This window comes from Planococcus citri, chromosome 2 (assembly GCF_950023065.1).
Source record: "Planococcus citri chromosome 2, ihPlaCitr1.1, whole genome shotgun sequence".
Taxonomy (NCBI): Eukaryota; Metazoa; Arthropoda; class Insecta; order Hemiptera; family Pseudococcidae; genus Planococcus; species Planococcus citri.
Window position 1 is genome coordinate 30,363,246 of NC_088678.1, and position 15,808 is coordinate 30,379,053.

Sequence of the window (15,808 nt, forward strand, 5' to 3'; positions counted from 1 at the left end):
CCATTTTTTACTAAATGTAAGATTAAGACAATTTTGGGAGAAGACAAGTCTTTTTATAAATTTTTGGAGAAATGGGGAAACTTTTTAGTAAACAGTAAAAAGTAAGACTTACAATTAGTATCAGTAAAAAGCGAGGATTTTTTTAAATTTTTGGCAAAAAGCAGAATTTTTTGGCAATTATTAGCAAAAAGGTGAGGCTTCTTTTCGTTATTTTCTTCTTTTCATAACTTTTTGTAAAAAAAACTACACTCGATTTTCAACAAAATTTGTCAAAAAGGGAGACTTTTGCAATTTTTTTGGCACAAAACGAAGCTTGGACAATAACGCTAAAAAGGCAGTGTATCTAATTGGAAAGGAATGAAAAAAAGAGGCAAAAAAAATAATAAAACTTCAACCCCAAATTTTCAGCTTTCTCTAAGTTCATTTTTCAATTTTTGACAAATTTTTGAAAATTCAAAATTGACTGTTTTTGGCGATTTATGCTTTTTTTTAAAGTACGAACTTGATCAGTAAAAATGGTCAAAATAAATCCCAAAACTAATATTAATTACTCAAACCCAAATTTCACCATTTCCAGCCATTCTGGAGCCTCCAGCACGATTTTTCAATTTCTCCAGAATTTTGAATTTGCTCCAGAAAGCGTGAATATGAAGTTGGGCAGCTAAAAATCGAGTTGTATATTATACTCGACCTGTTTAACAAGTTTATCCACATTTGAGCCGATTTCGAAAGTGACATCTCAAGAGTAGTTTTTTGACCAGCTTTTTTCAATAATAAAAAATCAAAAAAATCAAAAATTTCCCATTGTGTGGAAAATTTTGAAATTCACGCAAATCGCTGTATTTTGTCCAGAACTAACCCCCAAATCCAAATTTTACTATTTCCAGCCATTCTGGAGTCTCCAGCGCGATTTTTCAATTTCTCCAGAATTTTGAATTTGCTCTAGAAGGCGCGATAATGCAGTTGGGTTGCTGAAAATCGAGTTGTGTATTATACTCGATCTGTTTAACGAGTGAATAACACCTCAAGAGTGCTTTTTTGACCAGCTTTTTTCAAAATTAAAAATAATAATTTTGTAATTATAAACACCCAAAAAAAAAAAAAAAAAAAAATCCGAAAAATCGAAAGATAACCGTTAGTGTGGAAAATTTTGAAATTCACGCAAATCGCTGTATTTTGTCCAAAAACTGACCCCCCCATCCAAATTTTACAATTTCCTGCCATTCTGGAGTCTCCAGCGCGATTTTTCAATTTCTCCAGAATTTTGAATTTGTTCCAGAAGGCGTGAATGTGCAGTTGGGCAGCTAAAAATCGAGTTGTGTATTATACTCGAGCGGTTTAACGAGTTTATCTACATTTGAGCCGATTTTGAGAGTGACATCTCAAGAGTGGTTTTTTGACCAGCTTTTTTCAAAATAAATCCAAAAAATCGAAAGATAACCATTTGTGAGGAAATTTTTGAAATTTGTGCAAATCGCTGTATTTCTTCAAGAACGAACCCCCGGAGCGCAAATTCTACCATTTCCAGCCGTTTTGGAGCGAGAGTGACACCTCAAAAAACACTCTTGAGGTATCACTCTTAAAATCGGCTCAAATGTGGATAAACTCGTTAAACAGGTCGAGTGTAATATACAACTCGATTTTTAGCTGCCCAACTTCATATTCACGTCTTCTGGAGCAAATTCAAAATTCTGGAGAAATCGAAAAATCGCGCTGGAGGCTCCAGAAGTCCAGAATGCCTGGAAATGGTCAAATTTGAATTTGGGTAATTAATATTAGTTTTGGGACTTTAAATGACCATTTTTACTGATCTAATACCATACGTACTTTTAAAAGAAAAGCATAAGTCGCCAAAAACAGTCAATTTTGAATTTTCAAAAATTCGCAAAAATCGAAAAATGAACTTGGGCAGCTGAAAATTTGATTTTGGGGGTTTTAGACTATGCTCTTTCCAAGAATCGCGGTCCCATTCAAATCAGGGTGTGACACCTCAAGAGGTTCCCTAGTTAGTTTTTAAACGGAGTTTGTACGCACTTTTTACAAGACTTCCCAAATTTTACTGGAATATCATCAATTTTTGGAACTTTGAAATGGCTTCAAAAATTGTTTTCATGTCATTTTTATAATGTTTTAATGATATATCAAGCAATTTCCACTGAATTTCGCCAAATTTTACTCTGGTTTTCAACGATTTTAGGTGGAAAAATATTAGTTCCCCTCATGCTCAGAAAATCCTAAAGTAATAGGCATCGAAATTCGAAATATTTTAAAATTAAAAAATAATAATCATCACGACTGTAATTATTAAGAAAATTCAATCAACTTAAAAGATAAAAAACACTGTTCCGTCAAAATAAACTCTTGTCAAGTTGTCAATTTTCTCTCAGCAGTGCTTCCCTCCCTAAAATGTACTTCAACTCTAAACAAGGTTACCTTTCGTTTAAATATTTTTTCCCCTCTCGAAAATAATGATGTAATTAAAACAGAAAGATCATTAACCTTTAGTTTTTAGTGCTCAAGAGAAATCTAACGGATGAAATTTGAAATTTCATCACGCTTGGAGGGTTCCATGTAATTATAGAGTAAAATTAGTTTCTTCTTCATAAAAAGTAAGATTTCGCCTCGTAAATACGACTCCGCGAAATTTACATCTTTTAAAATTTTCCACGCCTGATTTCATGCAAATTGAAGAAAAATTCGTGGAACTATTTTTATTATGTATTTTAAAAATTGCCACAAATTCATCAGTTTTCTCTTCCATTAAACGAAATATGCAAATGGCTGAAAATTTATACTTTACTTGGTCTTTCTCACTTTTCTAAAATCCAAACTACCATTGATTTTTCAAAAATTACAATTGTTATGATCATGATCACTTAAAAGGAACAATTTTTGATAATTAGCTCGCATGGATCAAATTTGTAGCATGGTTTTTCAACTACTGATTGCATCAAGATTTGGATCCTTGGCTGAATAATCAAAATAATTCAAATTTATACCAATTCTGATCTCAATTTTGAGATCAATTCATTTTAAAAATCTGAAAAAAATTCACGCTCAAATAATATTCGTTTCGTTCACGAATGATTCATCAATCACCAACTCTCACCATCGATCACAAACAATTCATCCGGAATTGCTGAATTTCAAATGAAAAAAATACCTTACACCCTCTCTCAATAAATCGACCACTCAGCATAATTTATCCGCTATCATTACCGACTTACCTGCCGTATTGGGCTGCGAGATCAAGAGCTGTTTCGTACTTATTATTTTTAATGGTGGGATCACAGGAATGTTCCAATAACAAGCATACCACTTCGGTATGCCCATACTGAGCCGCGCAATGTAACGCCGTTTCATTATCTTTGGTCTGCGAAAAAGAAACATACACACGACTCGTTTAAATTGAAATAAATATAAAATTCGAGCTCGAGCAATACGCTTTTTCACTCATAACAAGAATGTAATCGCATTAATAGCGAGGAAAAAAAAATAGTATAACGAACGAGTTCCGTCAGCATGCGGACGGACACCACGCTCGTATACATTCGATATCATTTAATCTTCTAACCTTCTTCCCCTTTCCTGGTCCAGGCGCGTGTGTACTTAAAAGATCGCGCAAGCAATAATAAATAAAACCAACATTGATAATTTTTCCAATGACAGGTCGGCCTGATGGTACAGGAAAAGAAAAGAAGGGTAGGAGGCAGTAAAAGAAAGCAAGCAAACAACAATTATGAGATCGAAAATTATTAGAAATACTTTCCGCACCATTAAATTAACATTAGGAATCGAAGGTCCGTGGCATAATAGCATTCGTACGATATCCACATTACCGCTCCAAGCTGCCAAATGTAACGGGGATGATCCTTTAACGTCTACAATATTCGCCGATGCTTCGTTCGTCAGTAATAATTCTACTATTTTTCTGAAAACAATTCCAAACAGTTTTAAAGATTAGTAATGTACGAAGTATCTATACGAGTAGTACATGTATTTGGAGGTCATCGACATAGATACGAAAATGAAATCCCAGGTAGGTCGTAGGTACGTATTATTTACGACGTAGATTGAACACCTCTCTTGGGGAATCCTTTTTTCTCGCCCTTTTGTTAGTGTAAATGTGGAAGGTTATAATGTATACGTCATTGCAATATATTGCGCAAATTTTGAACCCCAATGGTAAATTTTGCAACCAGAAAGCATTCTACTCTTTCCCTGGCATTTCTAAAGACGATTTTTCACAGAGAAACGTAATGGAAGAATAAAAAAAAATACCCAAAAATAAGATTTTTGAAATCGAAACAAACGCTCTAAAAATTTCAAAGCTGAAATATCTTCACACACCCCCTCCACCTTTGCTTAAATTTCAAAATTGAACTTTCAGGATATAAGTATCAACTCTTTATCATGAAAAACAAAATTGAAGACTACCATTTGAGAGTTTCAAAAATTAAAGTGAAAACATTGTTTGGTTCCCATTCAAAAAATTAATTCTTAAAATAGTTGGTAACCAAAAAAACTCGAAAAAGTAACCAAGAAAGTGACCAAATAGGAGCAAAACATCACCAATCACCAAATTAAAAAAATAAAAAAAAAACAGAACTTTACAAATTGAAATAAAAAGTTGAACTATTTTGTAACTTTTTGAAAAAAAAAAAAAAAACGAAATTTCTTTTTGGTAATTTTTGGCAATAAAACAAAACGTTGACAATTTTGGCAAAAGAAAAGGATTTTTGACAATTTTTGGCAAAAAAGCGAGACCCCTGGACAATTTATGTAAAAAGTGGGATTTTCTAAAATTATACAATTTTTAGCAATTTATCTAAAAAAAAAACGCAAAAATTTTTTAAATTATAGAAAAAAAACAAGAGTGTTTGAAAATGTTTGGCAAACAACAGAACTTTTTAAAAATTGCAAGGAAAAAGTGATACTTTTTTGACAATTTCGAGCAAAAAGGCGAGTCTTTTTAGTAATTTACGAGTATTTTTGAAAAAAAAACGTGAAAATATTTTAGCAAGATAATTTAGCTAAAAAGCAGAATTTCTGTCAAAAAGCAAGGTGTTTGAAAATTTTTTAACAAACAGTAGCAACTTCTAAAAATTAATGGCAAAAAAATATAATTTTTTTGTAATTTTAGTCAAAACAGATTTTTCTGCAACTTTATGGCAAAAAATGAGACTTTTTATTGATAATTTTTAGCAACTTTCAATCAAGAAAGCAAAACTTTTTGCATTCTTACTGAAAAGCGAGAATTTTTGATAATTTTTGGCAAAAACTAAGACTGACGATTTTAGCAGGTAAAGTAGGACTTTTTGATAAAAAATAATACTTTTTTTGCAATTTTCGTCGGAAAAGCGAGGCTTTTTTGCAATTTGTGGTAAAAACCAAGATTAACAATTTTAGCAAAAAGTAAACCTTTTTGGCAAATTGGTACGTAAAAGAATTCAAGTTTGTTGGGAGAAAAGAAAACCTTTTTGCATTTTTTGAAAAATAAACTTTTATGTATAATTTTTAAAAAAGAGACTTTGTATTTTTTGAAAAATTAGGTTGAAAAATGCTGCTGTTTCGCAATTTTCGTCAAAATAGCAAACTTTTTTTTAGGTTTGTAGGAAAAAAATTGAACCTTTTGGCATTTTTTTGGACAAAAACGTGACTCTTTTTTTTTGTTGCAAAAAACGACAAATTTTTGTCAATTTTGTAAAAATACAAGAATTCTTGACAATTTCTGGCATAAAGCAAGATTGGCAATTTCAAATGAGCTATCGACTAACTCCCTAGCCCTAGCCTCAAGGGAGGTGGTGCTACGACCCCTCAAAGCGCCATGATTTTATAATAATTTCACATTTTATAACTTGGGACTTGGAACCTGTTCTAATTGATTAAATTGAATCAAACTTGGAGAATGGGATCCTTTTGGGAGCTAGAGTTGACCTCAGGAGTGGGGAGGGTCAAAGTTGAAAATTACTCTAAAAGGTCATTTTTTTGGAGGGGCATAATACGACCTCAAATGGATGAAAAGGGTCCAAAATCATACCATTGATCAGTACTCCCATTGTGATCAATATATCCAAATTTTAGCTTCCTAAGTCATCCCCAGTCCACTTGAGGCAAAACTAAGGTGGAAACCCCCTTATTTTGCCCCTATTTTCGGTTTTTTCCACCTAAAGAGGAGTGGGGATGATCTAGGAAGCTGAAATTTGGATATTTTGATCACAATGGTGATACTGACCAATTGTATGATTTTGGGCCCTTTTCATCAATTTGGGGTCATATTATGCCCCCCCCCAAACGACCTTTTGATAATTTACAACTTTGACCCTCCCTACTCCAGAGGTCAACTCTAGCTCTCAAAAGGATATCATTCCCCAAGTTCGACTCAATTTAATCAATTAGAACAGGTTACAAGTCTCAAGTCATGAAATGTAAAAATATTAAAATTACGTCACTTTGAGGGGTCTTAGCGCCACCCTCCTTGGGGCTAGGGAGTTGGTTGACAGCTAATTTGATAGGTATTGGACAGGAGATGTAATTATCATTAAGCTAATTTTACTCGAAAATTGATATTTCAGAAGTTTTTGACAAAAAACTGATTTGGGGGGCTTTGATGCACTGGGGGGGGTATCTCGTGAGGTAGGGGCGGGGACTTCAAGTATGTTGTTCAGCACACCATCCTACACAATATTCACCACAAAAAACCTTTGATCGCAATTATGTTTGGGTCAAATTACATTTTGACAGGGCTATTTTTCTGAAAAGCGAGATTTTTTGTCAATTTTTGGCAAAAAAGCAAAACTTTGACAATTTTAGCAAAATGAATGACTTTTTTGAAAGTTATTTTTTTGAATAATTTTTGTGGAAAAATTGTAAGCCCTGGAAGAAGAGAGATGAGTATTCAGTGATTTTATGGAACACCCTCTATGAAAGAAAATCTACCTCAATCGTGAAATTCGTTCAGAAAAAAAAGTCCCAAACATAAACCAGGACAATACACACAAAAAAAAGAAATATCGAGCATGTGCGCCACAACACGACCGAAAATCAAATTATTCACCAAGCTTTAAATCACATGCCAAAGATTACATAAGTATAAGCAGGGTTTCAGCACATCGCAATTTATATTTTATAGCTCAATTTGAAAATCCAGCGGTGTCTGGAAATTAAATTATTCCATCAGAGTTAACACAGCAACGTTCGTACTTCGTATTAATGTTTCGAGTCTACGGGAGATGTGCTTTATGATCACCGCAGAAATTATGTACAGTCTAATTATCGCATTGTTTTCTATCTCGTCTCTCGTACACGACTATAAATACTTATGATGTTAAGAAGTAGTACCAAATGCTCAATTCCGCATAAAACATTCGTCCGAGTTAATTTTTTTTCCTCGTCAACGATGCCATTATTTTCATTTCGCGTGTATAGTATCATGATGAACAAGTGTTCTGTATGCGAACAAGCGTCCCTTTACGTCTCTTTAATTTAATTAGAACTGGTGGTCGCCTCTATGAATTTTATATTGCAATTTTATATGCACGAGTGGACACTTCGTAGTGGCCATTTTAAAGGTCAAGCTGTATTGCTGTGGTAAGCTTCGTGGATCGAGAAACTTTATTAGCATAAATAGAAATTGAAGCATCGGAGATGATTTTATAGTTATCAGTGCGAGCCTTCTTTTCTAATTTTGGGACTGATCTTCAAAACCAGTTCATCAATATTTTTTTATACAGCGAAACTTTTAAAATAAATGGAAAAGTGCTCAGAAGAACTCGTAATCCTCCCCTCCCTCCATCTATCTATAAAATATAATTGTTGAGAAAATTGACCTAGATAAAGATATGAAACTTGAAAGTATGATTAAGTTTTTCTTTGTAAGAACGAGACATAAAAAATTAATAAAATTCACGTAACGCCTTGAAAAAAGTGACGTTTGATTCGTAAACTGAATGAGTGAAACAATTGTTGGGAAAAAACCTCCCAGGCGAATATTCGGTCACTAGAACAATTTAAGATATGAAACACTCGAAGACCTTGAATTTTCTGAACTTTAACGCGGATGCAATGACGTGATTTCCGTTCATTTTTCTTTTTATACACAACGAAGGAAGTTTCGAAAAAATTTTGATCTTATTATACTTAGTTCGGTAATGAAAATATCCGTATGATAATGACAAATTGACCACCTGTTCCTGTTAGTCGTGATTTGTCGTATCGCGTATAACGAGTAGATAAGATGATTTTTATTACATTACAGCAAATGGTAAAATATGTACATACGAGTACACAATTTGTAATACGATCAGATATTTTTTGGGAAAGAGCCAGAATAGGAAACGACGCTGTTCAACGAATTGATTCCTCACAGTTCATTTATTCGACTCTATATTCATTCATTGAGACTAACTGATAATTGTGCGTTGTAATAGGTCAATAGGGGAAATAAGGAATACACAAATAAACAGATATGGTTTTGTACGTAATATTACGGATGGGTATTATTGAAACTAAATTCTTACTTGTGCCCGTTGAGAGCTGCATGATGCAGAGCCGAATATCCGCTGGTATCTTGGACATTGGCTCCCGGACCCCTCCTCAAACTGTAACAGAAAAAAGATCAAGGCTGTTAGAGACGTGGCAATGAAATTCCTATCGTATTAAGTACTTTGGGAACTAAAAAAAAATTGTTTTATTATCATACGGAGACGGACGAAAATTCACCAATATAAAATATAATCGAATCGCTCGTGAACGATTTCTTGAAAATTTTATTTTAGTCAAATTGCTTGAAATATGTTTAGAAACGATTATCATGATGTTGTTCATAAATGATTCATTTAAAATGAACACATTATTTACATGTAGACAACTAATTATGATATTATAACGATTTCATTTTTGAAAAATGCATCGTTTTCCGAATAAATTAGATATTCTAAAGAACTTGGGATGAATAATCAATTATAATTAATTTTTAATCTGTACAAATGTGGAGATTATCTAATTCATTAAAAACTTTAATTTTTACATTTCTTTGAAAATTGTCGAAATTTTTTTGGATGTCAAAAAAAATACATAATTATCACAAATAGTAATTCTAGGTATACTTTAATGTAGAAATTTTTATACCTATTTTTAATCTAATGAATCAAATTCCTTCCTTTCAAACTTCTTCAACAGCTTACGAAGAAAAAAATTTTTACATCGCAAAAAATAGGAAAGAAATGAGGACAGATGTCACGGGAGGGGGGGTGGTCGACCTCAAAAAAACGTTATTCGAGAATTTTGAATCTAAAAAAATGGATAAAATACTAAAATGGGGGGGGGGGAGGAATTTGGAAAGATGACAAAGTTTTAATTTTTTTGAATTTGAAAAATTCTCATTTTGGATGAAATGAAATTTCATGTGAAACATTTCAAAAATTTGTTGAATCTTATTTAGAATTTGAAGGAGAAATGAGATTTAACTGTAAGCCATCTCGTCAATATAAAAATTGAGAAATTGCCAAATTTCCAAAATCAGATTCCAAAAATGAATTATAAAAGCGACCAAAAATTCAAAGTTGCATAGAAAAGTTTTAATACTTCATCGGAAATCCATCCTCCCCCCCCCCCCCAATAAAAAATTGAAATCGAAAACATTTTTTACATTTGATCCTAATTCATTCTAATTTTGTTGTGATGTAAAAATGTTTCCTTGTGAACTGTCGAAGATGAAATGCTGCGTTTCACACATTAAATTTTTCATTTGTGGTTTATTCTAGTATCAAACAAATGAAAAAGAAATGAAAAAGTTGGAAAAATTTCAAGCGATGAATTTTTATAGCAATTAGCTTTGAAAATCCACATGCTCGTTTTAATGAATTCTCAATTTCCTAAAAGAGTACTTGATATATTTCAAATTCCATTTTTTTTTCAAACATTCTAATTTTCAGTTAGACTTTTCACAAGGAAATTTTTGAAATTTATTCACTGAACTTTTTCCAGACGTCAGAGGGTTAAGTAATGTTTGCATCAAAGAACATACTTTGATTGACTTTCGCCGAATTTCATCATCCCAAATGCCCAAAAGTAGGCAAGAATTTAGCTTTGCTTCAAAATTGCAAAAAAAAAAATGGATTTCTTGCCAAACTTCCAAGGAAGTCTTGTTTATATTGCCAAAAACTCCAGAAAAAATAAATTTTGTTTTCTTTAAATTACCAAGGAAAACTCTGTTTGTTGTAAGAATTTATTATTAAAAGGACTGCGGTTCTTTTTTCTGTATCAAATTTTGAAAAAATTAAAGCTTTATTTTCTGCCAAAATTTTTAAGAAGTTTTGCTTTTTTTGTCACATTTTGTCTCAAAAAACATGTTTTTTTTTTCAATTAATCAAAATGTGACATGATGAGTGTTTTTGAACATTATGTATTTACAGTTCCGCTGCAATGCCTAGGTCAATTTGAAGGAGCTACAGGGTGTTCTAAAAGTTGAAAAAAAAACTTGAAAATAGCTGAAAAATCCACTTTTTTCACCCTGAAGATAGGTCAAATGGGTTTGGAAGACTGAAACCAGCAAAAGGCACTTTTGATACATCCTCCCAATGTACTGTGAAAATTTGGACCCTCTAGGTCAATTTGGAAGGGCTGTAGGCTTTCCTAAAGATCAAAAAACATGTAAAATAGCCAAAAAATCCACTTTTTTGACCCTGGAGAAGGGTCAAATAGGGTTGGAAGGTTGAAACGGGCAAAAGGCACTTCTGATACATCCTGCCAATGTACTGTGAAAATTTGGACCCTCCAGGTTAATTGAAGGGGCTGTAGGCTTTCCTAAAGATTGAAAAAAATACGTAAAATAGCCAAAAAATCCACTTTTTTGACCCTGGAGAGGGATCAAATAGGGTTGGAAGGTTGAAACCGGCAAAAGGCACTTCTGATACATCCTGCCAATGTACTGTGAAAATTTGGACCCTCCAGGTCAATTTGAAGGGGCTGTAGGCTTTCCTAAAGGTCGAAAAAAATACGTAAAATAGCCAAAAGATCCAATTTTTTGAACCTGGAGAGGGGTCAAATAGGGTTGGAAGGTTGAAGTTGAAACCTGCAAAATACACTTAAGTGGCACCATCCCATTGTATGATGGACATTGGAGCTCCTTAGGACAATTTCAAGAGTGGGGTAGGGTCAAAATCAGGTTTTTTCCATCTTAAATGGGGTGGGAATGACCTAGAAAGCTGAAATCTGGATATGTTGTTCACAATGGCGGTACTCACCAATGGTATGAATTTGGACTCTTTTCGTTAATTTGGGGCCAAATTATGCTTCTCCAAAAAAATGACCTTTCTGTAATTTTCAACTTTGACCCTTCCAACTGCAGGGGTCAATTCTAGCTTCCAAGAGAACTCCATTCCCCAAGTTAGACTTTATTTGATCAATTAGAGCAGGCTCCAGATCATAAAATGTAAAAATCACCAACGTGCTGAAACTTATGAATAAAAATGTCTGGCCTACCGCAAATAGCCCCATTTTTTACAAAAATTTGGCTAAAAAGGCTCATGCTTTGTCAAAATCGTAAAAAAGCCTGTTTTTTAAAAAATAAAACTGCTAAAAAGTCTTATTTTTTTTCAAAATGCAGAAACCACCCTTTTTTCGGTCAAAATTTCCAGAAAGTATCCCCTTTTTTCGAAAGAAATTCATATATTTTTTTTGGTCAAAATCACTAAAAATCCTACCTTTTTGAAAAAATTGTAAGTTTTATTTTTTATCAAACTACCAAAAAGTTTAGCTTTTTTTGCCAACATTGCAAAAAATCCTACTTTTTTGAATCAAAATTGCGGAGAAGACTCGTTTAATGTCAAAATCGACAAAAATTTTTGTTCTGTTACCAAAATAACAAGTTTTCGGGGAAAATGCATTTGAGGAAATGGTTGTTCGGGGAATACTACATCGAGAAATAGGATCTGAGAATCAAACGAATCATAAGTCAGGGGGAAAAAAATTCGGTTAAATATTTGTACTCGGAGAAATGGTCATTCGGGTTGATAATATTCGATCTCCATTCATCCTCCTCAAATATTCTGAATAGGTCATTGACCTCGCCATTATCAACTAATCTCACAAAAATTAACACTACCTTGTCGACTACTTTGTATAAAAAAGTGAATCATGTCACGAAACATGAATCAGAGATACCAGACGAGCTTTCTTTCATCACGACGACTACCAGATCAGCCATCGTGACGCATTCGACCACCGATAAACGAAAGCAACAGCAATTTATTTACCCACCAGTCCGCCACTTAGGACTAATTTTCCTTTGATTTATGATCCGTCGCGTCGTCTGGTCATAAGGAAAAGGAAAAAAAAAAAACACCACCGATAAACATTTTGTGTAACGTAGTAAATGCCCATGCAGCAAATTACCCAGGATCGAGCTTCTACCATCGTCGTCGTCGTCATCGTCGAATAAAAACATAACGTGCAACAGTTTACAAACGAGAACGAACGGGCAAAATACACGATGCGGAATTATTTCACTTATTTACTGGCAGCTTTGGCTCTACAGGTGCCTTGCCTTCTGTGGTGGAAAATAGAAAATACCCGCAGACAGAGGCAGAGGCGTTGGCTGAGTTGTGAACGAGCCACGAGGTGTTTTCGATTTTTCAGTCATCGACATGATGGGAAAAAAAGACGAAGTGAGGAAGTTTTCTTTCGACTTTTGACAACTGAAAATAGTGACGTAGAAGGTACTAGAGATTATCAGTTGAGCTAATTCGAAGAGATTTTAAAGTACATATACAAGATATGTATTTATCCGAATGATTAATTAGCTGATAATATGTAATTGTGTTCGTTGCTTGAGATAATTCATTATTCTGGGAAAAATCGAATCAAATTTTAGATTAAATTCGGAGCATTGGTCAATTACATTGCAGTGGAAGTGGATTTTATTTCGTTGATTTCGTGAAATGAAATCAGTCAACCGTCCATTCATAGATTGGTTCGATTTGATTCATAGGTGAAATTTTTCTTATCACTAGAAAGAGAATTTTTCAGGACCCAAGTTTTTAATAATTTGTTCGAAGAATGATTTTATTCGTCATGAATTCTGAAAATATTTTTTCCACGATTTTTCCAATTCTGATTACCTATTTCAAGGCCCAAAAAAATCAACTCGAGTGAAAAATTATTTATCGTTTCATAAATACGTCAAATTATCGTCGAAAAAATTATCTCAAGTCAAACAAAGAATTTTACGACTACGATATGTACTTCGAAGTTCGTTCACTTAAACGTACAAATAACAACAATTCGAAGAAAACTTCGTATATGACAATTCGAATCCAACCACTCGACTTCTTCGTACAATTATACACCATAAACATCCTTCAAATTTCAAACCTTCTCATCGTAAAATTCCTTCCAACCAAAAACTTCAAAAAATTCCAGCGAAATCCGAACCACGAGCCCTCTCCTAGCTCGTGTCAAAAACTGACCTCAACATCGACATTTCCACCGCGAAAAAGTTGACCGATTCGCACGAGGTGATTTTTATTTCGCCAACGGTAGCACATCTAGAACCATAAGAGAAATAAGAAAGGTAAAGGCGATGTAAATGCCCTTTTTCGTTCATTTCCGCGTTTATCGATCAGGTCATCGCGTCAAGTAACGACCCTCTTCACGGCGCGGCGGCGTTTGAAGTACTCACGAAATTACAACTTCTTCTAGGTACGGCTTCGAGTCGTCTTTCGCACGACAGAAAGCTCGGGCTTTTATTCGCCAGCTGTTTCGGTTGCAACTTAAAAAACGATTTTTTCGTATGCAAGAAGATGACGTGAGGCACGACAACACTATCAACGGGCAATTAAGGTGTTTTATCGAGGTTATTTGTCAAAATAGCGGATACACGATGCCATTTGTTATCAGTAGTACTATGGAAAGAAACGTGGACGAGCTATGAGGAAAATTGATGCGATGTTCTTAATGTGTGATTTATCATAACTCTACACTTGATACGGCTAAATGTGCTGATAATACGACGTACGAGGTAAATAAGGTGGCGAAATCGTGCGTTTTGTGGCCGGTTATACAGTACGTTATACAATAACGTTACGATACCAGGAACGCGAACGGCGATTATGAAAGAAAGCTATTAGCTGTAGAAAGAGAACGATAATGACGTTTTTGTGGAAACGTATACTCGACCATTCATCGAGGTGGGAAAAAACGCTAACGTATGCTCGTACGACGAATATTCCGAATACTTGGCACTAGCCAAATTACTCGACGATTTAACGACTGGATTAATCATCTGTATGCGATGTATACGTTCGAAATCGACCAAAATATAAAAATAACACCTCTTAGAGCTCGATTTTGATCGACGATGAGACTAACTCGAAGCTAAAAAGCATTTTCCATCGATAAAAGCGTGAAATTCTGCGAACGAAACAAGGATATTAATTATCACTACAGTTATAGGATTGTTTATACAGGAAGTGATACCCAGTATCGTATCCGTTTAACCGGTATCATCTTCGGTAATCGATTAACCACGAGTAATTATACGTTTAGAATAGTATTAATTCGTGGCAACGGTTCTAAGGGAATGATTATTAATCACGAATACGAACTAATATAACGGATAGTAAATCCGATCGTAGTAGTACCTGGCTAGTGGGCCACTCCTTTTAGCTTTCTGGCTGAGTATCTTCTCGACGATGGGTACATTTCCACTTCTGGCTGCTTCCAATAGTTCTTGATCTTTCCCCATACCATCAACTTTCGGCGATCATTTTAAAACGAAAATTTTATCCAAACGAAACATTTATATAAATTCACCAACTCCACAGTGCACCAGCCAAATTGATTATCTCTACCATTTTGAAACGTATCGCACATGCGAAGTACACTGATACGAGAACAGCTGATTCTAATCAATACGGATACGAGCTAGCGTGTAGAAGAAGTAAATGCACGCTACACATACATCGCACGTTCGCGTTCAGTTCGATTCGGTTTAGTACAACACTTTGTAATTCATAAACGTCTGTAACAGAGAACAAAACGCGATAAGAATAATAACTCGTCTTAATTAGCGTAGTATTCGGAAAAGATATACATATGACGAGTACGTCTACGTACCGTACGTACGCAAAGAAAGCTTTATTGTTTACGAATAACTCACGATGTGGATGTACGAGAACAACTGTACGTATGTTCCAAATGGTATTCGTAACTTGGCTCGTTTGTCAACAAGCATCGCCGTTCTAGTGTTAATTAAGTATTCAAATTATTACAAATATGCCGAAAATTCTTCGGTTTTTTTTTCGGTGTTTCTAAAATAATTATATAACGAGAGAGAATTCTTCGAGATGTTCGGTTTTCGCGTCCGTTTCAAAAATATTCGCCGGGTTGGTGCGGATCATTAAGTGAATAAGTCTTCGTCGATGTTGTCTGGCACTCACAAATTAATTAAATTAATCGAATAATTAACGTAGAGAAAGAATTTCCGATCACTTTCGTTGGTAAAAGTTTTGAATTCCTTCGACTTCTCTTCTTCTTCCTGGATTTTCTTTCGTGTTTCGAAACGTTTGAGAAATGCGACGTTGCCAAGTTGCTTTTTGTTTACCTACCTAATGTTTTTGTTGGTAGGTTGCTCCAGCTTTTGGACAAACAAACCGAGCTTCCTTTTTCGATTTTTTAAAAATTTTTTATGGTACCACCTCTTGTGTTAGAATGGCCAAGTATTAGAATGGTCAAGTTGTAGAAAAAGAGGGAAAAAAAGGGGAAAATATTTTTGTTGCCAACCCACTTTGTTTGGAGAAGAAAATTT

General features: G+C 34.2%; 1 protein-coding gene across 8 annotated transcripts in view; it reads right to left on the reverse strand.

The window, feature by feature from the left end:
- Window positions 1-15,526, reverse strand: part of LOC135835371 (ankyrin repeat and SAM domain-containing protein 1A-like) — a 65,066-nt gene extending 49,540 nt beyond the window's left edge. For 2 of the 8 annotated variants that reach the window (XM_065349604.1, XM_065349599.1), the window contains exons 1-5: window positions 15,118-15,525; window positions 14,643-15,022; window positions 8,520-8,600; window positions 3,775-3,931; window positions 3,228-3,373 (exon numbers count right to left, since the gene is read on the reverse strand). In XM_065349604.1, coding sequence (XP_065205676.1) covers window positions 3,228-3,373; window positions 3,775-3,931; window positions 8,520-8,600; window positions 14,643-14,746 — 488 coding nt within the window. In that variant the 5' untranslated portion in view covers window positions 14,747-15,022; window positions 15,118-15,525. The other 6 variants (XM_065349597.1, XM_065349596.1, XM_065349600.1 and 3 more) reach the window with 6 other exon arrangements.
- Window positions 15,527-15,808: the final 282 nt, after the last annotated feature.